Raw genomic sequence first — 24,214 nt, 5'->3', positions numbered from 1 at the left:
AAATATGTGTTCAAAAATTCTAATTCGAGATATTCTTAATGAATGGATATTGAAGCAGAAAACAAGAGTTCTAAAAACCTCAATAAAAGAAATTCACAACGTAAATTAAAAAATAAATAAACAAATAAAACTTAAAAGTAATTACATATTTGTGTAGCATTTAACAAATTTAGCTATTAAATTGAAAAAAAAGTTAAATACCAATTTAAGAAAAAAGTGTTAAATTCAAGTATCAAATTGGATAAAAATAAATACAAAATTAAGAATAAAAATATCAAACTCAAATATCAAATTAAATAAAAATATTTACACATTATATTTAGATACTAAATTGAAGAAAAACATTAAATAATACTCTGAAGTAGCTTTAATTCCACCAACTATCTTGTTTCTATCCTTTAATAATTTAAATTAGGTCTATTCAATCAACCATTCAACTAATCAATGTCTTTTTCCCAAGAAATTTCGCGAGAGAATAAATAAATAAATAATGCTCTAAAGTAGCATTAATTCCACCAAGTTAATATGATAAATAAGACCATCTTCACCTGTAGACTTACTTTGTAGTGTTTGGTTAGATGGAAGTTGACTTGTCAAAAATAACTCTTCGACCATTCAAGCTAGAAGACGCCGATGATTTCCTCTTGTTTGCAGGCGACGATCAAGTCACCAATTACCTTCGATGGCAAACACTGAGCTCAAAGCAAGAAGCTCTGGATCACATCAAGGATGTATGTATTCCCCATCCATGGCGTCGATCCATATGCATCGACAACTGTTCGATCGGCTTCATTTCGATCTTTCCGTTCTCCGGGGAAGAAGACAGGTTCAAGGCTAATATTGGATTCGGTGTTGCAGCCAAGTATTGGGGACATGGGATTGCAACGAAAGCAGTGAAAATGGCAGTGCCTCAGTTCTTTGTTGACTTCCCAGATGTGGTAAGGCTTGAAGCATTTATTGATGCACAAAATTTGGGTTCCCAAAGGGTTGTTGAAAAGACTGGGTTTCAAAAGGAAGGAATGTTAAGGAAATATGCATATATGAAGGGCAAATTAAGAGATATGTTTATATATACTTTCTTATCAACTGATCTTCCTGCTAACCCATAAGAGCTTTCACTAGATGAAAATAGACCTCATGCATTTTCTATTGTTTTATTTACTAGTATGGTTTGCTTCTTGATTTGAAATTTGAAAATATGTTAAAGTGTCGTATATTTAGAATTTAGCCTTGTTGTTTTAATAATTTAGTAACTTTATTAATTTTTTTGTATAATTTAACCCTGTTGTTTTGAAAATAAATCTCATGCATTTTTTTGGATACTGTTATTAAGAAAAATTGATGTTAGCATTTTGATTAAAATAATTAACAATATTAACTATATATTTAAATTAACTAATAACATTATAAAAGTAAAGAGACTTAATTATATAAAAAGTTAAAGTATATAAATTAAATATCAAGTTTCAACATAGAATACTTAATTATATAAAAAGTTAAAGTATATAAATTAAATATCAAGTTTCAACATAGAATAGAGTCCATATTGAAAATTGGCCACTATCTTATAGCCTAAAAAGAAATAAGGAACATTAAAAAAGAGAAGTTATGTGTTATTCTCTAAAACTTTTAAAACATTCAAATTATCTATAATTACATAAAAATTTAATAAAAATTAACAATAATTATTTTTAGACTAATTAATAACATTATAAAATATAAAAATAAATTTATATTATAAATTAAAATATATAAATGAAAGGCATAGTAGAGACATTAAAACCAAAATTTAACCATTTTCCATAAATAAATAAAAAGCAGCATGGTTCTACACGTCTTAGCCAAAGGAAGGTCCTCTAAATATTTGTGTTCAAAAATATTTTATATTTAAATAAATTTTTATGTAGTAATAATTTAAGACATTATATATTTATTTTATATTTGTATCATATATGTATTTGGACTATTGTCAAATTAAACCACATTACTGTTTAATTTATCCCTTTTAGGGTTATTTGCTTGAATATCGGAAATTTTTTTTACTTAAGGGTAGAAAAGCGAAAAAATAATTAAATCTTTCTATAAAAAATAGATTCAATTGAGTATTTAAATTTTAAAATTACATCAATTAAATCTCTCAACTAACTTTATTTTTAATTGTATCTATTGTTAAATTAAGCTGACGTGACACTTAACAAGTGCCAACTGTTCATTTTTCTAATTCTGATAAATCCAGATGAATTAGTGACATTCTTTTATTTTGTTAAAATGAGTTAAACCTAAAAAGTACATAGATTTAAACCCAAATCACAAAAAAAAACACCCTAAACCTATCATCACATAAAAAAGTTTGCCATTATTATTATTTTTACTTTTAACACCTTTCGTCCCACTCGATAATCGGATCTGAATTACAAAATGTTACATTCGTTACCAAAACAATTATAGTCAATTCACAATAAAATAATTATTCGCACATACAATTCAATGTTAAACTCATTCATTTCAAATTAAACAATCAAAATTGAGTCTTAATTGAGCTTACAAAAACTCTTTTATTAATTCAAGCATAAAATAAGACCAAATTACAAAAATTTAAAATTTTAAGACTAACATCATGACATCGCCAAAACGATACGTCACATCACCACCTCAAACCATTTGATCACATACTCTTGATCAACCTTACAACAAGAACAATTGATAATTGAGACGTGGACCCTATTTTTGACAAAAATACATAATTTAATCCCATTTTAAAGTTTCCAACCTATGCATCAAGTACCTATTTCGATTGGTTCAAAATATACCCCAAAACCTGCTAAAAAAGTTCAACATACATATTCAACTTCTAATCATGACATTCGCTACTTATACCTTAATTAAACTTAACATTTCATGCCATTTCAACCTAATTATCAAGTTAAACAATCACCAAATTTTTTCTATGTCATGCTATAATGAAACTTATCATTTCGATTCATATACAATTATTTATGCATGTAAGGACTTGGAAGTTAATAGTTTCAAAAAGTGTAGTTTTGAAATTCCGAATTTATAAACCGGACTAGTAAAAATTTAAGGTAAAAATTTATATTATTCCTGAAGAAAACGAAAAGTATACATGTGTCCATTAAGCGTAGACCAGGTCATCATTCTTATGCCACGTGTAAAAATTGAATATCAGGATTGCTCCACTTGCCCTCCCTGCCCAAAACCGTTTTCATCTATTTCCTCGCCACGTTTCCCTGCATCCGAAACTAACGTGTCCAATTCCATGCACGTCTAATCTAAATTTTAACTAATTTCTTTCTATTTCCTTCATCAATTAAATTTCTCAAAAACTCTAGCAAGTAACTGGAACCCAAAACAAGATTTTAAAAAAAAAAGAAAGAATAAAGTTGAATAAAAAGATGAGCCAACAACAACCTAGGAAGCCTGAAGAAGAAGAAGCGATCAAATACGGAGATGTGTTCGATGTACAGGGGAAACTTGCCGAGAAGCCAGTGGCGCCTAAAGATGCCGCCATGATGCAGATGGCGGGGAACGCCTTGCTTGGCGAAACCAAGAAGGGTTGCGCAGCCGCCGCCATGGTATCTGCGGCGATGAAGAATGAGAAAGCCGGATTTGTCGGTCACGAAGATGTCAATGTCGACAGCGGTGTTACTGTTGAAGAGACTCAACTCGCTGGCAAACGTATAATCACAGAGTCTATTGAAAATGAGGTAAAGCATTAGCAATTTGCCATCTCCTAAACATATATATATGAGGCGTTTATATATTAGATTTGTATAATCTTTTATACGATTTATAATTTATTTTTTTTGTTTATATTTTATTTATGTAGGTTTCTTTTTGAAAATTAAAATTAGCTGACTGTCTTATCAACGACCAATATAAAAAAGTTTCAATGGTTAAAATATATATTGTTGTTGTTGTGAGCACTGCAGGTTATCGGACAATATAGCCAGGCAGCTCCGTTGACATCGGGACCTTACTCGTCTTGTGAACAGAGTGAGGAAGACGGTGGGGGTGGTCCAATCACCATTGGAGAAGCACTGGAAGCAACGGCTCTCACAGCAGGGAATAAGCCGGTGGAATGGAGTGATGCTGCTGCAATACAGGCTGCGGAAGTGAGAGCCACCGGTCGTACCTCCATAATGCCAGGTGGGGTTGCCGCTGCTGCTCAGTCGGCTGCCACTCTCAATGCTAGGGCGAGTAGAGAAGAGGAGAAGACCAAGTTGTGTGATGTCCTATCGGTAACTTACTTACTACTAGTAGTACCAAATAAAATTTAAAATATTGGGATTTAGTGGAAATTTGATTGAAGAAGGTGAAATATATTTGGAATGGCAGAATGCAACAGAAAGGTTGGGATCAGATAAGGCAGCAACAAGAAGAGATGCAGAAGGGGTGGCGGTTGCAGAGCTGAGGAATGATCCAACCCTCACCACACATCCTGCCGGTGTTTCAGCTTCTGTGGCAGCAGCTGCGAGGCTCAACGACCAAATTTCCAAATGATCCACATCATCCATATCTATCTACCACACATATTTCATGTATTGTAATAATATTCACTTCTTCTCCCAATATACGAATAAGGGGAAACGACAAAGAGCAATCACGATGACAATAGATTTAATCTGCCTCTATTTGCGTGTCCTTCTAAATAAAATTTTAGTTAAAAAATAGTCTCACAAAAATATTTAAAAAGTTAATTTATTTTAGGAATAAATTATAATAGGATAAGAAAGAATTATATTAAATTGTAATTTTATGTCAACTTTATCTTAACTTTATCTTTTTCAATAGGAGATTAATAGATCAAAATTTTCATTTTGATACAATCTTTTCTCTATTAAGATATAATAAAATTTATAGTTTGTAGATACCAATAAAATAGTGTTATGTCATTAAATTTTAAAGATAACACAGTATTGTTATATATTTATTTATATTTAATATTTTTAATTTAATTTGATTTTATTAAACTATTTAAAATAATTAATTTTTTAAATTATAGATAAATATCTTTTAATTTTTTTATAAATTTTAAATTATTTTGTTTTCTCGTAAGTTAATATTTATTATTTTTATGTAATTAATTTTTTAAAAATAATATTTTTTGTGTAATTTTTTCATGTTATTATCTTAAACTTTAAGATTTTAAGATTGAGGGGTTTGAACTTGAGATTTAAAATTTAGGGTTCAAGTTTAAAATTTGAGGTTCATGTTCAATATTTGGGGTTATGAATATATGGTTCAAGTTAAGGGCTCAGGGTTACAAGTTCGAGATTTAAGTTTAAAATTTGGGTTTTAGATTTTGATTTGAGATTTTAGCTTCAATATTTAGAGTTTGGGGTTTAGAATAAAAGATAATCAAAATTATAGGTTAATGATATGAAAAAATTGTTGAAATGTCATTAAATAATTAAAATAGATGTATAATATGGCGAGAATAATCTATAAAATAATCTCTATAAATGAGTGCATAATGATAATTTCATATGACAAAATTTTATTGGTGCTTAAAATATTAATTTTAGATAACTTATTTCTTTCTATTTAATGTTTAATAATGAATAAATGAATTATATTATTCAGTTATAATATTATATGTTCTAAAAATTTATTTAATTTTTCTGAATAATTTTATTAAATTTAGTCAATCAGTGTTTTATATCAAGTAAACAACAATTAAAAAAACACACCATAAAGCCAGGAAAACACCAATGAATATTACGGCGTGTAATTCTACTTTCCGGAATAAGACGGCAAGAAGATTGCGGTAGTGTTTGGATTTTCATCTCGTAATGTTGGATCTGATTTCGATTGTCAAAGATCATGAAGTGTAATATTTATTATTATTATTTTAATTAATTTAGTTTTTTAAGAATAATTAATGGTTGATTTTTGACACCTTGGAGTATTAACCCTCATTCTCTAAGCAGGATTATCTTTTAACAAATTTGATCTGTTGACAAATATATATTTTTTCAACTCTCTTAACTCACCTCTTAACTCAGTTTTATTTCACTTCCAATCACTTTTTTTTCCAAAAATTTGGGGATTTAAACACCCGGATGATAGGTATGAAATTTTCAACTTTTAATCATGTCAAACGATAAGAGAGTAGAAAATCTTGAAAGCCAAATCAGAATGTCGATTGCCAATTTAACTTTCTTAGACAACAGAGAATATTCACTATACTTGCATCAATATAGCAACTTATCTGAACCCCAAATCAATATGTCAATTGTTGATTTGGAGTTCTAAAGTGTCCAATCAAATTCTTACACAATGTTTATAACGATTATAACTCTAAATTATCGTGTCGATTTGGGATTTTCATATATACTTCATATTATTTTAGTAAAAGAAAACATATTATTTCGGTAATTAATTTACTTTTCCATATTATTTTGAAAACAACCTAATTATAGCACTTAAATATCTTAAACTTCTCGTTTAAGTTTTTAGGCATTGACTATATCCGCAAAGACAATTTTTTATTTTGTCAAATACCATTAGCAAGAAATTGATACTTTTTAATACCTCGTATGCTTAATTACAACCCTTGAGGATTTTAAATTTGTATTTTTTAATTTGTTTTTCACTTTCGTCCATAAATTTTCTTTCCTCATTTTAGTACTTAAACTATCATTTTTTTTATTTGGTTCAATTTAATTTTTGTAACAATGATTAAAAAATTCAGTTGATATATGATGCCAAACAGAATGTGCCATGTGGCACATAAGCTAATCAAAAGATGCCACATGGCATTAGGTGTATTAAAATTAAAAATTTAAATTTAAATTCAAAAATAGGAAAATGAATATTAAGAAATAATGTAATGAACCGAAAGTTACGGTATCGGAAATTGAGTCTTGAGTATCTTGTTTCGTGAAATTTATTCATGAATATTTATTAGAAATATTTATGAATTATAGTTGAATGGTTATTTAGTGTTTAATTAAGTGAAGTAGCTTGAATTTAGTTTAAAGGATTAAATTGCATAAGGAATAAAAGTTTAATTATAGATTAAAGAAGTAAAAGGGACTAATCTAGCAATTAGACCCTAAGTGCCATGTGTGAATGTATGATATAACATGTGTAATAGTTGGTATATATGTGTAATAGCTATAAGATATTTTATGTTATAGCTATTACACATGTTAATTTATATTTTTATAGGTTAATAATAATATAATATAGTATAATGAATAAATAATAATGAGTAAAGAAACATAGAAAGAGTTACAGAGAGCAAACGTGAGAAAGAAAGAAGGAAAGAAAGAAAGAAAAGAAAAGGAAATTTGAGGATTAAGGCCCTAAAGTTTAATTGGTAAGTTGTTTTAGCTCATTTTCTTATGATTTTTATGTTTATGGATGCCTAATTCAAAGTTCTACATGTATGAGGTTAAAATGAAGAAAATAGAAAATTTTTAGATATTGATTTAGTTGAATAAATTGAGGTTTTATGGGTTAAATTGATAGGAATTGAAGTTAGAAGTGAAAATTGAGTGATTTATTAAAAGAATTCTAAGTTAGGTTTAAATAGGGATTAAGTTGAATAGAGCTCAAAATTTATGTTTTATAATGAATTTTATGAGTTAGAAATTGTTAATGAGTTGATTAAAAGAGAATATGAAGCTTAAGTTAAAGAAAAAAGATTAGTAATGGAAAAAGGACGAAATTGGAATTTTTGTAAAAGTTTGATAGAAAGTGAAAATGTGTTTTATGAATTAGTATATTGATTAATTTTAATTGTATGATTGTTAGTAGCAAACGTAGCACGGATACGTCATCAAAGAAGGAAAAGAGAAAGTGAACGAAGATATCGATTAAATTCGATAAATAGTGGTTTGTATTTCTATAAACCGAGCTTAATCGTTATTGCTATATTTGATATTTATATTGTATGAAAATGTAAATGAGGTAAGTATTTTTACCATATTGAAATGAATGTGATTTTGAATACCCTATTAACGATTGTCGGGCTAGTCGGATATAGTTGACATGTCATAGGAATTGGAAGTATTGGGATATTCCGACATTGAGTCGATGAGACACTATGTGTCGACTCATCGTTAAAGTTCGGATTTGTTCCGATGAAGTACTTTGTGTACTATAATGTTAAAGTTCGGATTTATTCCGATGAAGCCCTATGTGCTTATCCCGGAGTGTGGGTTGGATCCGTGTATCCGTCGATGTCCGAGTTATGTTAATAAGGGTAAATAAAGTAAAGGTTATTAAAGTCTTGATTGATATTGAATAATAGCAATAATGTGTTTGAATTACCATGTTTTAAAGTTGATTAAGCTATTGTTTATAGAAATACCATGAGAGTATTCTCAGCAGACGGTTTGTTTCCGCATGATGCAGCTAGGTCTGAAAGTATAAGGACTCAAAGATACAAGCCGATCCCCAAACTCAAATTGGTGAAGTTTCTATCTTTTGGAAAATGGCATTGTACCTAGGATGTCTTTTGGTTATATTGAAAGTATCTAAGTTGTTAAATGATATTTTGGTATGTTTTGTAAATGTTACCAAAACCTTAAGAATGGTATGTTTTGATATGTTAGTGAAGAGTAATAAGAGGAATTGTTGGTAAATGTTGTAGAAAGAAGAAATGAAGATGTTATAAACTTAGTTATCAACATTTTATACTAAAACAGATTTGGACAGTAACAGTAGTCCAACTTTGAAAATATACCAAAAATAGTATAAAGTGAATTAGATGATGAATAAAATATGTAATTGAAGCTTAATGAATCTATTTTTATATGGAAGAAACAAAATTGGTAAAAGAGTTGTATTTTATGAGATATTTACGTTTTGGTGAAACAGGGTTAGAACAATTTCTGGATTCCCTATTCTGACTTTAGAAATTCACCATAAATTGTGTATTAAGAATTAGGACTCAAACTTTATTTGTATGGATTCCTTATTGAGTCTATTTTAATTGAAACAAATGTAATAGTCATTGGATTTCTGTACAGGAAGAAATTTGATTCGTAGTGCACAAGGGTCAGAGTAGCTGAACCCTGAAATAGGGAGACTTCTTATAATAAACTGTACTAATTGGCCTGACCAAAATTCTAGAAAAAATTAGTAAGTAGATATATGAGTCTAGGTTCAGGAAAATTTACGGAATTGGATTTGAGTTTCATAACTCGAGATATGATTTTTTAGCGACTGTGACGCAGATGGATAGTTTACTACGAAAACTGTTTAAGTGCTAAGATAAGTTTTGTAATGTCTCTGCTTGACTCGACAACGGTCTCGGGTAGGGGGACGTTACAATATTGATTGGTATCAGAGCTATTTAGGTTTAGTCGGTTCTAGGACTAAATCGAATGTCAATGGGAATCTAGAGGTACATGCCATTACTGAGTCAAATTTGAGTTGGGATTGGATGCTGATATGTTTGTTGAATATTTTTGTTTTATAGCATTAAGAATGTCGATAAAAGCATTGAGGATACTGATCAAGAGATGTATAGTGAAGATGATGAACCGTATAATGTGAATGAATCGAGTCTGCAACTCCAAGTGTGAATCCAGAGGAAATCAACCGAATGTTGGAAGTGACAATCTGAAGTCTTTAGAATAATCGCGATGCCCTTCAAAAGCGGTAGGAACTATGCTTGCTATGTCCTCTATCCCTACTACCCAAGAGCTCCAATTAAAGAATTGAGAAAATATGGAGCTACTGAATTTTTGGGTGCCAAGGAATTGATTCGACTCTGCTGAAAATTGGTTAAAGACTACAAAGAGAGTTCGAAGCAACTTGAATGTACACCACAAGAAAGCTTAGTGTGTGTTGTCTCATTACTGCAAGAGGAAGCTTTAGTATGGTGGGAATCGGTGATTCGAGAATGTACTTGAGGAACAGATAAGTTGGGACTTCTTTCAAAAGAGTTTCAAAATAAGTATTTGGGAGAAATGTACATAGAAGACAAAAGACAAGAGTTCTTAACACTGAAACAAGGTGAGATGCTTATAGTGGATTATGAACGAGAATTTCGAGATTGATCGAGATATGCCATCGAGTTTGTACCGATGAAGCCGACCGATGTAAAAGATTTTAAGAGGATTACGTGATGAATTTAGACTACGTTGATGCCTCTTAGAATCACCGAGTTTATGGATTTAATGGAAAGAGCTAAGATGATTGAACAAATTCTTGGAAGGGATAAAAGTCCAAGTTGCTCATTCGATTGAAAACGTCCGGAATGGTTAGTTCAAGTCCGCAGACCTAAGCGGTCAAAGGAATCACGAGGTAATTGGAGATTTAGTTCTCGATCGAAAGGAGTGATCGAGGTCGGAAAAGACGATCATCTGTGTCTCTTGGCGAGATCCAAGTCCGATTCGAATCTGAAATTCCAATATGTGAGCATTGTGGAAACCGACACAAAGAGGAGTGTAGAAAATTGACTGGAGGTTGTTTCCGTTGTGGAGCTACCGATCACTTTATTAAAGATTGCCCAAAGATATACGGAACAACACCGACAGTGAGTGCAAAGATCTAAATTTGCTTCCGAGGTCGGGATCGGCCAAGTAGTTCGTTTGCTAGAGGTGGTACTAGAAGAACTAGTGAGAGTGCTACACAACAATCTGAAGCTAGAGCTCCAGCTCGGCGTATGTTGTGAGGACTTGAGAAGAGAAAGATGCTCACGATGTGGTGACAGTATATTCTTATTGAATTCAGACCCGTTTATGCTTTAATAGACCACAGGTCATCACATTCATATGTTAATCGAAAGTAGTTGAGACAAAAAATTAGAGTTTGAATTGTCTAAAGTTATAATAGAAGTGTCTAGTCCATTGGGACAAACTACTTTAGTGAACCATATATGTCAAAGATGTTCGTTAATGATTCAAGATAGAATATTCCTGTTGATCTCATTGATTATGCCATTTGGCGACTTTGATGTTATTTTGGGAATGGGTGGTTATCGAACATGGAGTGATTTTAGACTGTTATAAGAAGAAGTTTATTGTTCGAATGAAAGTGAAGATAGAATTGAAGTAAATGGTATTCGGACTAGTGGATCAATTCGTATTGTTTGACCATTAAAGCTAGCAAGCTTCTTCATCGAGGTTGTAATGCTTTCTTAGCATATGTGATTAATTCGGATTCAGGTTGAAAGTCGATGTAGTAAAATTGATTGTATGTGAATTTTCCGATGTATTCCACGAGGAATTACGGATTACCCCGATCGAGAGGTAGAATTTGTGATTGAAGTCTACCAGTCAGATCCAGATCGATACCTCCGTCTTGTATGGCACCCTTGAGCTAAAGGAATTAAAAGTACAGTTGCAAGACTTATTGGATGAGAGGTTTTATACGACCTAGTACATCACCATGGGGAGCTCCAATGTTATTTGTTAAGAAGAAAGATGGGTCGATGCGATTGTGCATTGATTATCGACAACTCAACAAATTGATTGTCAAGAACAAGTATCCACTTCCCGAATAGATGATTTGTTTGATCAACTGAAAGGAGCTTAGTATTTTCAAAGATTGATCTAAGGTCGGGATACTATCGGTTGAAAGTAAAAGAGTGCGACATATTGAAGACGGCATTAAAATGCGAGGTATGGGCATTATGAATTTTAGTGATGCCATTTGGATGACAAATGCCCTGCTTTGCTTTTATGGATCTTATGAATCGGATTTTTCAACCATACTTGGATCGGTTCGTAGTAGTTTTTATCAACAATATTTTGGTGTATTCCAAGTCAGAAAAAGATCATGAGCAACATCTCCAGATTGTTTTGCAAATACTACGAGAAAAGCAATTGTACGGAAAATTGAGCAAGTGTGAATTCTGGTTATCAGAAGTTGTGTTTCTTGGTCATGTCGTATCAGCGGATGGAATTAGAGTGGATCCAAAGAAGATTGAAGCAGTTATTCAGTGGAAAGTTCCTAAGAATGTATCAGAGGTACGAAGTTTTCTTGGATTGGCTGGTTACTATCGAAGATTCGTCAACGGATTTTCAAAGATAGCCTTACCGATGACCAAGCTACTACAGAAAAATATTCCATTTGTTTGGAATGAGCAATGTCAGAAAAGTTTTGAAGCATTAAAACGAATGTTAACAGAGGCACCGGTGTTGACTTTACCAGAATCAGAAAGAGATTTTGTAGTGTACAGTGATGCTTCATTGAGTGGATGGGATGTGTCTTGATGCGAGCGGAAAGTCATTGCTTATGCTTCACAAGCTGAAACCGCATGAACGCAACTATCCAACTCATGATTTAGAATTAGCAATTGTAATTTTTGCCTTGAAGATTTGGAGGCACTATCTTTATGGTGAAAAGTGCTATGTTTATCTGAATCATAAAAGTTTGAAGTATCTACTTTCACAAAAGATTTGAATCGAGACAAAGGCGTTGGATAGAGCTTCTAAAAGACTATGATTGTGTCATAGACTATCATCCGAGGAAGGCTAATGTAGTAGCCGACGACCGAGTAGAAAAAGCTGCGATTGAATTACGAGCAATGTTTGCACAACTTAGTATCTTGAAGATGGAAGCCTTTTGGTGAATTAAGAATAAAGCCGAATGTTTGATCGAATCGGATCAGCACAGTTAGAAGATGATAAGTTGTTAAAGAAAAGAGATGATTCGGAATGGTACAACGAAAATTTTAGCATTGATGGAAATGGTCGCTTAAGATTTCGAATCGACTTTGCATTCGAATAATTACGAGTTGAAAGAGTTAATTCTTGAGAAGCTCATAATAGTCCATTTGCATTTCATCCGGAGGTATGAAAATGTATCGTGATTTCGTGAATTGTATTGGTGGTCGGAATGAAAAGGATATAACCGAATATGTGGCAAAGTGTTTGACTTGTCAACGAGTGAAGGCGAACATCAAGTTCCATCGGGATTACTTCAACCCATCAATATTCTGAATGGAAATGGGACCGAATAACGATAGACTTTGTGATGGGATTACCGATGTCTACAAGTAAAAAGAATGCTATTTGGGTAATAGTTGATCGACTTACGAAGTCAGCTCATTTCTTAGTTGTGAGAACCGATTGGTCGTTAAAGAAACTTCTTTGAGGTTTATGTTCGGAAATCATTAGATTACATGGTATTCCAAAATCAATAATTTCTGACAGAGATCCAAGGTTTACGTCAAGGTTTTGGAAGCAATTACATGAATCTTTCGGTACTCGACTTCATTTTAGTACGACTTTTCATCCACGATGATGGTCAATCGAGCAGGTAATACAAATTTTAGAAGATATGCTTGAGCTGTATGATTGATTTTGAGTCTAATGGAATATTATTTGTCATTAGCGAATTTGTGTATAATAATAGTTTCGATCAAGTATACAGATGGCACCGTATGAGGCTTTGTATGGACGAAGATGCCGATCACCCGTATGTTGGATGAATCGAATGAGAAGAAGATGATTGGACTGAATTGGTTCAAGAAACGGAAAGTACTGATTAAGAAAATTCGGAAAGATTGAAATCGCTTTTGATAGACGAAATCGTATGCGATTTCAAACGACGGATATTGAATACTCGATCGGGGATAAAGTATTTTAAAGGTTTCACCTTGGAAGAAAATTCTAAGATTTGGTCAAAAGGAAAATTAAGTCCTCGTTTTATTGGGCCTTACGAAGTTATTGAGAGAATTAGACCCGAGAGCGTATCGATTGGCCTTACCTCCGAACTACGAAAATGCACGATGTCTTCCATGTTTCTATGCTAAGAAGATATCGATCGGATCCTTCACATGTTATTACGACCGAGAATGTAGAGATTCGACCGACTTATCGTATGAAGAAGAACCGGTTGAGATTCTAGCACGAGAGGTAAAAGAATTACGTAATAAACGTATTCCTTTAGTAAAAGTGCTATGGCGAAGTCACGGTGTTGAAGAAGCTACAAGGAACCGAAGAAACGATGAGATCTCAATACCCCATCTCTTTTTCGTAAATTTCGAGGACGAAATTTATTAAGGGAGAGAATTGTAATGAACCGAAAGTTACGGTATCGGAAATTGAGTCTTGAGTCTTATTTCGTGAAATTTATTCATGAATATTTATTAGAAATATTTATGAATTATAGTTGAATGGTTATTTAGTGTTTAATTAAGTGAAGTAGCTTGAATTTAGTTTAAAGGATTAAATTGCATAAGGAATAAAAGTTTAATTATAGATTAAAAAAGTAAAAGGACTAATCTAGCAATTAAACCCTAAGTGCCATGTGTGTGAATGTATGATATAACATGTGTAATAGTTGGTATATATGTGTAATAGCTATAAGATATTTTATGTTATAGCTATTACACATGTTAATTATATTTTTATAGGTTAATAATAATATAATATAGTATAATGAATAAATAATAATGAGTAAAGAAACATAGAAAGAGTTACAGAGAGCAAACGTGAGAAAGAAAGAAGGAAAGAAAGAAAGAAAAAGAAAAGGAAATTTGAGGATTAAGGCCCTAAAGTTTAATTGGTAAGTTGTTTTAGCTCATTTTCTTATGATTTTTATGTTTATGGATGCCTAATTCAAAGTTCTACATGTATGAGGTTAAAATGAAGAAAAATAGAAAATTTTTAGATATTGATTTAGTTGAATAAATTGAGGTTTTATGGGTTAAATTGATAGGAATTGAAGTTAGAAGTGAAAATTGAGTGATTTATTAAAAGAATTCTAAGTTAGGTTTAAATAGGGATTAAGTTGAATAGAGCTCAAAATTTATGTTTTATAATGAATTTTATGAGTTAGAAATTGTTAATGAGTTGATTAAAAGAGAATATGAAGCTTAAGTTAAAGAAAAAGATTAGTAATGGAAAAAGGACGAAATTGGAATTTTGTAAAAGTTTGATAGAAAGTGAAAATGTGTTTTATGAATTAGTATATTGATGAATTTTAATTGTATGATTGTTAGTAGCAAACGTAGCATCGGATCGTCATCAAAGAAGGAAAAGAGAAAGTGAAGCGAAGATATCGATTAAATTCGATAAATAGTGATTTGTATTTCTATAAACCGAGCTTAATCGTTATTGCTATATTTGATATTTATATTGTATGAAAATGTGAATGAGGTAAGTATTTTTACCATATTGAAATGAATGTGATTTTGAATACCCTATTAACAATGTCGGGCTAGTCGGATATAGTTGACATGTCATAGGAATTGGAAGTATTGGGATATCCCGACATTGAGTCGATGAGACACTATGTGTCGACTCTTTATCGTTAAAGTTCGGATTTGTTCCGATGAAGTACTTTGTGTACTATAATGTTAAAGTTCGGATTTATTCCGATGAAGCCCTATGTGCTTATCCCGAGTGTGGGTTGGATCCGTGTATCCGTCGATGTCCGAAAGTTATGTTAATAAGGGTAAATAAAGTAAAGGTTATTAAAGTCTTGATTGATATTGAATAATAGCAATAATGTGTTTGAATTACTATGTTTTAAAGTTGATTAAGCTATTGTTTATAGAAATACCATCGAGAGTATTCTCAGCAGACGGTTTGTTTCCGTCATGCAGCTAGGTACGAAAGTATAAGGACTCAAAGATACAAGCCGATCCCCAAACTCAAATTGGTGAAGTTTCTATCTTTTGGAAAATGGCATTGTACCTAGGATGTCTTTTGGTTATATTGAAAGTATCTAAGTTGTTAAATGATATTTTGGTATGTTTTGTAAATGTTACCAAAACCTTAAGAATGGTATGTTTTGATATGTTAGTGAAGAATAATAAGAGGAATTGTTGGTAAATGTTGTAGAAAGAAGAAATGAAGATGTTATAAACTTAGTTATCAACATTTTATACTAAAACAGATTTGGACAGTAACAGTAGTCCAACTTTGAAAATATACCAAAAATAGTATAAAGTGAATTAGATGATGAATAAAATATGTAATTGAAGCTTAATGAATCTATTTTTATATGGAAGAAACAAAATTGGTAAAAGAGTTGTATTTTATGAGATATTTACGTTTTGGTGAAACAGGGTTAGAACAATTTCTGGATTCCCTGTTCTGACTTTAGAAATTCACCATAAATTGTGTATTAAGAATTAGGACTCAAACTTTATTTGTATGGATTCCTTATTGAGTCTATTTTAATTGAAACAAATGGAATAGTCATTGGATTTCTGTACAGGAAGAAATTTGATTCAGTAGTGCACAAGGGTCAGAGTAGCTGAACCCTGAAATAGGGAGACTTCTTATAATAAACTGTACTAATTGGCCTGACCAAAATTCTAGAAAAAATTAGTAAGTAGATATATGAGTCTAGTTTCAGGAAAATTTACGGAATTGGATTTTGAGTTTCGTAACTCGAGATATGATTTTTTAGCGACTGTGACGCAGATGGATAGTTTACTACGAAAACTGTTTAAGTGCTAAGATAAGTTTTGTAATGTCTCCTGCTTGACTCCGGCAACGGTCTCGGGTAGGGGGGACGTTACAAATAAATATTTTAAAAATACCTTTGACTTTGACAAATCATTAATTAGCCTTGATTGATCGTTGACTGATCCTTGTCAAGTGTTTTTTTCATTTTAATATTTAAAAAATCATAAATTTTTAAAAATATAACTTATCTTTTCTATTTTTAAAAATTATTTAAAATGTTCTAAAATATATATTATTATTTTTATAGTTTTTTAAAAGTTAAACTTTTTCAAAATTTCAATTTCTAGATTTTGTATTTCTTTAGTTAAATTTTTCTATTTTTGAATTTTTGATTAATTGTTTTAAATTTTTAGAATTTATAAATTTTGAAAAAATACAAATTTATTACTAATTTTCTAGAATATATATTTTGAAAATTTTAAGTTTATAAAATGTATATATTTTTTAATTTTTATATATTATTATGAATTTTAAAATTTATATTTATATATTTTGTAAAACTTTATTTTTAAATAAACTTATTTTTTAATTTTTGAATTATTATATATGTTACTTTTTACTTTTTAATCAATATAATATGGATAATATTAAAAATAAAAGAAAATTGAAATGGCACATTCTAAAAGCACCACATGTTGGTCTTTATTTATTTTTAATGCTGCAAGTCAATTCGAATAATGGAGAATAGTTTAAGTAATAAAATCAGAAAAAAAATAAATACCAAAATAGGAGAAAAGTATAGTTTTAGGGTCAAAATGGACATTAAACCTTTTAATTTCTTTGGCATCGACTTTATCCGCAAAGACTAGTTTTTATTAAAAAAATTATAGGTTGGAATATTTTATTTGTTGAAAATCTATTTTTTGTTTAAATAATAATACAAATTTACTAACAATCATCATAAACTTATTCCATATCCGAAACGGGTCATAATAATATTATTTTAAGAGAATACTTCAAAGTTCAACACAAAACTTATAATTCTAACTCCATATCGAGTCCAAATTACTTTATTTTTTTATTCTCCAAACTCGTATTATTTATGTTTAAGATAAAGTATTAAGTATGAATACATGTTTAACAAATAAAACAATTCAAGAGAGAATTTAAAACATATAAATACGAATTTGAATATCATAGAGTTTAAACTTTTTATTAGGCGAAAACCTATTTGCTACATTCTTGCTTAAACCGTTCATCAGGACGGCATGAAGAAAGAGTTCATTGAACTACAACTTTCACTATTCAATACATAAATAATAGAACTCTTTAACTCTAAAATAAGTAAATTTTGAAGCTGAAAGTGAAACATATAAAAAAAACCCCGCTTTTGGCAAAATCATAACCCAATAATCTAAAGAAATTACTCATTTTCACAACAAAGATTATTACAACTTTATGTAATTAGATTACCAATCAAATTGGTCACTGGTTAGTGCATTTTGCAGGCCCCAACTTCCCAAAGAAAGCCAGTTATTGGCAGTTATTGGATTTAAAAATTAAGAAGCCATATTTCCTAGTATCCCACATCGCTGAGGTAAGCAAGATGCAGGTGGAGGTTAGTGGTTTAAAAAAGAGGAAAAGGGGCAAGTGCATCCATACATACCTGGACGGGGTCTATGGGCGATCAAGTAGGCCCATGGCCTAGGTTGGTGGCCTCCATTGCACATTGAGGTGGTGCATCAGCCTAACATCTCCCTCTTATGGAGAGTGTACGTCATAATTTGTGGCAGTTGGGGGCTCGTGTTCGCGCGGCCCCCTCCAACAACTAAACAAATCATCAGAACTTGTTACTGCTTTCATTATTTCTTCTTTGGAAAATGTTCTAAGCCCATGCGTAAAATCAGTATCACTAATCGAATTTGTTAATGTGCTTCGAAAAATATTCTAGCCCATGGGTAGAATCAAAATCACGAATCTCGGTTGTTGATTTTACTACATAGAATGAAATAGGTAGCGGGGGAAACAAAACCATTCTACGCTGAACTTTTCAGGGAGCATCGAAACCCATGGCTGAATGCTCTGATTGTTAAGACAAATGTTAATGAAATCTAACCAGTTGTCTCTGAGGATGGTTAGTTTTGCAGGGATTCTAGTTTGAAGTGGATTAATGGGTATAAGTTTAGTAAAACTATTGATGGCAGGTAAGCCAAGGTCTTCAAAACGCTGTGTATTCAATTACATGTCCCCAGTCTTTAGGCATACAATTTGTCACACAAAGCAGCTTATATCTTCTTGTTGGCCTCAGTTTTATACAGTTTCAACATCTCTTCCTTTGCAATATATTACTATATGTTCTTTTTTGTAAGTTTCACCTACCATTGCACTAGTTGATATGAGATGGATTGGTTTAACCTTTTGAAGATCCTGCTAAGTTGCATGCAGTTCTGTAAGATGCTGAACACCACTCTCATGGAAAAACTTGCTGTAAACTCATGGTCATTAAATTTAATGAAATATTTCAAGGATATTGGAGATATATGGTACGAGATCAATTTCTCCAGTAGAATTGTATGGGAACTTCAACTTCTACAGATATGGATAGTTTGATATTCTCTTTTTGTCTGTTTTATTGGCTGATTTAGAACCAGTTTGATGTCGGTGAAAACGGAAGTTCATATAGCATAATTGCTCGGGAGTCTGGGTCTTTTTTCATTTATAGGTTTGCCGAGTCACCTGCGCTTACTTATGTCGAAGCACTTATCCCACATCAAAAGAACATAAGAAAGGAACACAAGCTAGGGTTTATAAATAAGAAGCACCTGGCAACGTTACAACATACTTACCTGGACGGGGTCAATGGGTGATCAGTTAGGCCCATGGCCTAGGTAAGCGACTTCCATTGCACTTGGGAAGGGCGCTTGCCTAAGGTCTCCTCAAAGTAGGAGAGCCTACGTCATAATTTGTGGCAGCGGGGGCCTGCGTTCGCGCGGCCCACTACCAATTTCAGTTGAAATTTCCTGTTATTAAACTGTTTCCAGTGTTTAAAACATATCAGTTGAAGATTTCTCATTATTAAACGGTCTTCTGATGAAATAAAACGGATTTTGAATCTTTTAATCAACAAATGGAGAACCTAAGGAGGTATAGCTGACGCTTCCATTGGAAAGATTGATAAACTACTTGAAATTTTGGGGAAAGACCCCCTCTTTATCCAAAGCTTTAATGGATTCTTCCATGAGATTTTAGGGTTGTTAAGGCTTTTTACCTTTGATTTCAATGTGGTAGGACTGAGTATATGAACAAGAAGATATTTCACGCCGAGGCGATATCCCATATTGGAGAAACAACAAATTTTAGGAAACTCGAATTTTATTTAATCTCAAAGATTAAACATTAAAAATGGACAACGGATCGTATTGAAACTTGACTTATTTTCTTTTTGATTTCACAAAAGGGGGGCTTCAATAACATTGTTCGAATAACGTTTGCCCTTTTTCCATCCAATACAAAGCCTAGACTATTAATTTTGAGAATCAATGATATCAGAAAGATTGACATGCTGCCTGACAGTTATCTTTTCCATAGAACACACTACCATTCACATGCTTGAACCTAAGATTTAGATCATTTCAAGGCTCGAAAACCATATTTTCCGCTTCCCGTTTCACAGACTCGAACAGCACCGAAGAGAGGTAACGCTCTCCAAAGCTAGGGAAGACCACCTGTTTGGGATCAATATCACAAGATTAAGAACTAGTTTTGGGGTCCAAGAAAACAAGAAAGTACCATGTCAAGTCATTAGATTTTGTGTTATATGTCAGGATTTTGCAGCCGGAGTAGGCGACATAGAAATGTCACCATAGCCTTTTCTATAACAGTATTTATCTCTCGTGCATTTCCTCAATGATTGAGTAAAAGACAAAAAAAAAAAAAACTTACAACGATGAGCTTCCCAGTATTTTCTGGCCTCTTAGCTATCTTAACTGCAGCAGCAGCGGCAGCGCCAGATGATATACCAACCTGTCATATGTGTTCCAAACAATTATTAATAATGAAAAAGGAGTCCACCAACAGAAACTTGTGCAGTTGAATCTAGTTTAACAGTGAACAAGTACCAGCAAAACTATCTATTTCCTTATCAAATCATATCACTTAAAAGTGAAGAAACTTACTAATAATCCTTCTTTCAAAGCAAGTTGCTTTGCAGTTTCGACAGCTTCTTCACTTGATATCTGCAGTCATGCAGGTAACAATCATTACAACAAATAACCTAACAATACGCGCATGGAGGAAAAACTACAAATGAACAATAGGCACATGCTCATATATGTCAAATACAACCATATTTCCTTCCCTATAATCATCTAAATATATATATAAATCCAAGTAGGAGAAATATTGTTACTTCAAATCTTCATTTTTGTTTAAGTAACAGTGTCATGTGAATATACAAAGGATTTTCTGTATACATGGGAAAACTTAAAAACAAAAGTAAACATACTCTTATGGGATAATACATACTTGTATTTGAAACTCACACCCAAAGCATAAGGTCAAATAAAAAACCTGGTAATGAATAAGTATTGATCCTAGACGGTAAGAAAACAGGTAGTGAATTGTGGTATAGGAAAAATGCAAATCTTTTTAGGCTTCTGCAGAAATAGCATTTAAATCCCACATTTGGAATAAACAAGCACAACCAAGACTTACTTGAATAACTTCATCAAGTAAATTGACATCTAAAACACCAGGAATGAATCCGGCACCGAGTCCTTGTATCTTATGCGGACCTTGAACATCAAACATGCAGCAGTTCATCAATAGGTAAACATCGTCACAAAATGTCATGTTAACATGAAGAACAAAAGAAAACAAGTTTTGGCTTCAGATGGCCAGATCTAAGAGAACTAAAGACAATGTTAGCATGCCGGTTATTATGGGTGAATACATGGATTCCTGAAAAAAGAAAATGCACGTCCGCAAACCAACACTCACACCGATACATAGTTCCTATATACTCAGTTAGATGTTATAGATGTAGACAATAACACAAGCACGAAAAATAGATAGATATGCATTACGAAGAAAAATGTGTAAAAGAAGCATTGTTATGTTACAACTTACCGGGTTTCCCACCAGAAAGCACTGCACTTTCAACCGGTTCCACACCAATGAGCTGGATAAAAAGATATGTTAAAGGCAATATAAGCAAATGTGAAAGCACACCCATCACCATCTAATTAGGCATTAAAGAATCTAACCTTAATGTTGGGATTCTGCTCTTTGAGATACTTCCCTGCTCCTGTTACTGTACCTCCAGTCCCAATACCTGAGACAAGTATATCTACCCTCCCGCCTGTGCCTTTCCATATCTCTGGTCCGGTTGTCTTGTAATGGATCTAAATCAGGAAAGAAGAATAAGATCATGGCACCCTCCAAGATTCCGAGAATCAAAATATGCATGGATAATGTTTCAAAATGATACCTTTGGGTTGGCAGGGTTTTCAAATTGCTGAAGAATGAAAGAATTTGGCGTCTTTGCATGAATTTCCTCAGCTTTCTGAACAGCCCCTTTCATGCAGCGAGCCGGATCTGTGAGAACAAGTTCAGCTCCAAAAGCTCGGAGGACCATTCTCCTTTCTAAACTCATTGAAGAAGGCATCGTAATTACAAGTTTGTAACCCTTAGCAGCTGCCATGAATGCCAATCCTATCCCGGTATTACCACTGGTTGGCTCGATTAGGACACTCTTCAACATATAGGAAGAAAGGAAATTATGTTAAGTTAAAGCTTTTCTTGTTAAATTACTCGAAACTACAACATAATGATAACATAAGAACTGGATCTAAATTTAGACAGAACAAAAATAGAAGCCAGCTCTTCGCTTTTTCTTGAAGTGCCCGTGTCCAACATAGCATAAAAGGCCCAAGGACGTCAACAAAAATGCCCTTTCAAGTTGACAACAAGGCATAATTTAACTGTAGGGCATAGTAACAATAGTATAGAAAGATCACTGTGATAATCTATTTCGATAAGACAACCTTAAAAACACTTTCCAGAAATAAGGCCTAACATTGTGAAGGCATATTAGAGTACAGGACTCAATGCATAACATTAACTCGAAAATTCCACTCCATAAATGTGTAGGAGAGAAATATCCAAATACCAACCTCACCCGGTTTAATGATACCCTTCTCCTCCGCATCCGCAATCATACTATAGCCAATCCTGCAAGTAAAGAAGAGTTTGCATCTCATCAAATATTATAGATTCTAGGTCTACGCATAACTGAACACAGCATGATAGCATCCATAATGATCCAATCTGTTCAGCATATTATCCAATTGAACTTTGAACGGGGAGGTGGATGAGTTTAATACCTATCCTTGACACTCGAGCAGGGTTCCATTGCCTCCAACTTCGCAGCAATCGGAGCAACACATCCCTCAACAACCTTGTTCAGATATACCAGTGGCGTTTTGCCGATCAACTGTTTATGTCAAATCCAACAAATTTTAGCAATAGTTTTTTTCTTTAAAAAATTAAACAAAAATAAATTACTGTAATTAGATTGATGATGAATGATGATGATGAACATTGGCTTACTTGAGTGACATCCTTGGCAATTAAATCCTTGTCTTCCATTTCTTCTCAAGTTACTGCACAAACATTGCAGAGCTAAATTGTTAAGCAAAAGTACAAGCTAAAGTAATAGAGAACAGATACAATTCCAATAATTTAACAGCAATAAATGATAAAAGAAATGATAGATAAGCTTAAAAATAAATAAGAAGTATAATTTTGCAGATGTTAAAAGTACCCAAACTCTAAACTTGCAAGTTTTTATAAAGAAAGATGGTATATTTTAAGCAGAATTAGAAGAGTCAGAAATGGTAGATAAGCTTAGAAGAAGAGAAGAACCTTGTCTAGACTACAAGAAAGTTCTCTTGTAAATCAAAGAGGATTATTTGGTGGGATTTTATGGCAGTGCCTTGTCAATATTTTCCTCTGAGAAAATAAAAATGTTGCTGAAATAAAAATAATTCCATAAGTAATATTTTTCTTGCTTACCTGTATCTGTCTGAAAGTGAAAGTTCCGTCTGGGAAGAATAAAAAAAGTCCAATTTTGTGATATATCCATCCCTACCGCTATTTGTTTTTTATTTTGTTCTATTTATTTAGTTGTTCCCATAAATTATGACCTTGATAACGCTCTAGATTCATATCAGGATCATTAAATAGAAAGTTTAATGAAAAGAAAAAGAGTAAAGTAAACAAAAAAGAAGACTCTTTTTTGTTTTCATTTTCAAATTGATTATTGATCGATTTATTTGGCAATGGCAATAACGGAGATACGGAAGAAAAGCCAAAAACAAGGAGAACTTAATTATTTAAGGTAAACTCACTAAATTATTATTTTCATTTTATTTTGGTCTTTATATATATTTCAACGAGTTGTGATTGTTTGTAGCGTTGAGCGTTTGATCGAATCGAGTAAAAAATTTTTAAGTTAATTAAATTTATAAGTCTTATTTTATCTTTCTAACTCAATTTAAAATTTTTACGAATCGAATTTAGTGAAATTAAAAAAATTAAATATGTCAAATAAAAATATTGTTATAATATAACTAATTTAATGTTAGAACACATAAATTTAAAACCATATATATTTAAAAATATTTCAAAGTAAATAATAATAAAAGATAATAAATTTGAATCATTAATTATGTCTCAAAATTATTATTTTAGAAAAATTTTAAAATTTTAACCTTTTATATATTTTTAGAATTTTAGAATTTTTAAAATTTTAAAATTTGAAATTTTATAAATATTTTAAATTTTAAAAATTATTTTAAATTTTT

At 31.9% G+C, this 24,214-nt stretch overlaps 3 protein-coding genes and 2 non-coding genes across 7 annotated transcripts; 4 read left to right on the top strand and 1 right to left on the bottom strand.

Moving 5' to 3' along the window:
* The first annotated feature begins 499 nt into the window (after positions 1-499).
* Positions 500-1,262, top strand: LOC108462661 (uncharacterized). Its single transcript, XM_017762582.2, has one exon. It carries the CDS (start codon positions 579-581, stop codon positions 1,107-1,109), a length of 531 nt encoding a protein of 176 aa, XP_017618071.1. The 5' UTR covers positions 500-578; the 3' UTR covers positions 1,110-1,262.
* Positions 1,263-3,313: 2,051 nt separating this feature from the next.
* On the top strand, positions 3,314-4,652 carry LOC108463045 (late embryogenesis abundant protein D-34-like). The gene is made up of 3 exons (XM_017762984.2): positions 3,314-3,725; positions 3,951-4,259; positions 4,357-4,652. The coding sequence occupies exons 1-3, from the start codon at positions 3,414-3,416 to the stop codon at positions 4,519-4,521; spliced, it is 786 nt and encodes a 261-aa protein (XP_017618473.1). The 5' UTR covers positions 3,314-3,413; the 3' UTR covers positions 4,522-4,652.
* A 13,355-nt stretch (positions 4,653-18,007) lies between these two features.
* LOC128287369 (U1 spliceosomal RNA) lies at positions 18,008-18,171 on the top strand. The gene has a single exon (XR_008278069.1). It is a non-coding gene; the product is annotated as a U1 spliceosomal RNA (small nuclear RNA).
* Positions 18,172-19,187: 1,016 nt separating this feature from the next.
* LOC128286977 (U1 spliceosomal RNA) lies at positions 19,188-19,348 on the top strand. The gene has a single exon (XR_008277677.1). It is a non-coding gene; the product is annotated as a U1 spliceosomal RNA (small nuclear RNA).
* Positions 19,349-19,703: 355 nt separating this feature from the next.
* Positions 19,704-23,625, bottom strand: LOC108461273 (cysteine synthase-like). 3 transcript variants are annotated; one of them, XM_017761066.2, is made up of 11 exons: positions 23,424-23,625; positions 22,959-23,011; positions 22,733-22,842; positions 22,523-22,580; positions 21,838-22,101; positions 21,614-21,751; positions 21,477-21,528; positions 21,063-21,142; positions 20,525-20,584; positions 20,292-20,372; positions 19,704-20,074 (listed from the first exon to the last, which is right to left on the bottom strand). In XM_017761066.2, exons 2-11 carry the CDS (start codon positions 22,995-22,997, stop codon positions 19,982-19,984), a joined length of 975 nt encoding a protein of 324 aa, XP_017616555.1. In that variant the 5' UTR covers positions 22,998-23,011; positions 23,424-23,625; the 3' UTR covers positions 19,704-19,981. The 3 variants fall into 3 exon arrangements, with proteins under 3 accessions (XP_017616555.1, XP_017616554.1, XP_017616556.1); XM_017761065.2 differs by having other exon boundaries at positions 23,274-23,435; XM_017761067.2 differs by lacking the exon at positions 23,424-23,625 and adding an exon at positions 23,173-23,313.
* Positions 23,626-24,214: the final 589 nt, after the last annotated feature.

This window comes from Gossypium arboreum, chromosome 13, assembly GCF_025698485.1.
Source record: "Gossypium arboreum isolate Shixiya-1 chromosome 13, ASM2569848v2, whole genome shotgun sequence".
NCBI lineage: Eukaryota > Viridiplantae > Streptophyta > Magnoliopsida > Malvales > Malvaceae > Gossypium > Gossypium arboreum.
This window is presented reverse-complemented; position numbering and strand designations above follow the sequence as displayed.

What these genes read in the sequence shown, in the direction of transcription:
- LOC108462661 (XM_017762582.2), top strand. Translation starts at nt 579, where the DNA reads ATGGAAGTTGACTTGTCAAAAATAACTCTTCGACCATTCAAGCTAGAA.
- LOC108463045 (XM_017762984.2), top strand. Translation starts at nt 3,414, where the DNA reads ATGAGCCAACAACAACCTAGGAAGCCTGAAGAAGAAGAAGCGATCAAA. An exon ending in CAGAGTCTATTGAAAATGAG is followed by an intron (nt 3,726 to 3,950) that starts GTAAAGCATTAG and finishes TGAGCACTGCAG; the next exon opens with GTTATCGGACAATATAGCCA. An exon ending in AGTTGTGTGATGTCCTATCG is followed by an intron (nt 4,260 to 4,356) that starts GTAACTTACTTA and finishes TTGGAATGGCAG; the next exon opens with AATGCAACAGAAAGGTTGGG.
- LOC108461273 (XM_017761066.2), bottom strand. Translation starts at nt 22,997, where the DNA reads ATGGAAGACAAGGATTTAATTGCCAAGGATGTCACTCAA. An exon ending in AAAACCCTGCCAACCCAAAG is followed by an intron (nt 21,752 to 21,837) that starts GTATCATTTTGA and finishes TTCCTGATTTAG; the next exon opens with ATCCATTACAAGACAACCGG. An exon ending in AGCAGAATCCCAACATTAAG is followed by an intron (nt 21,529 to 21,613) that starts GTTAGATTCTTT and finishes CTTTTTATCCAG; the next exon opens with CTCATTGGTGTGGAACCGGT.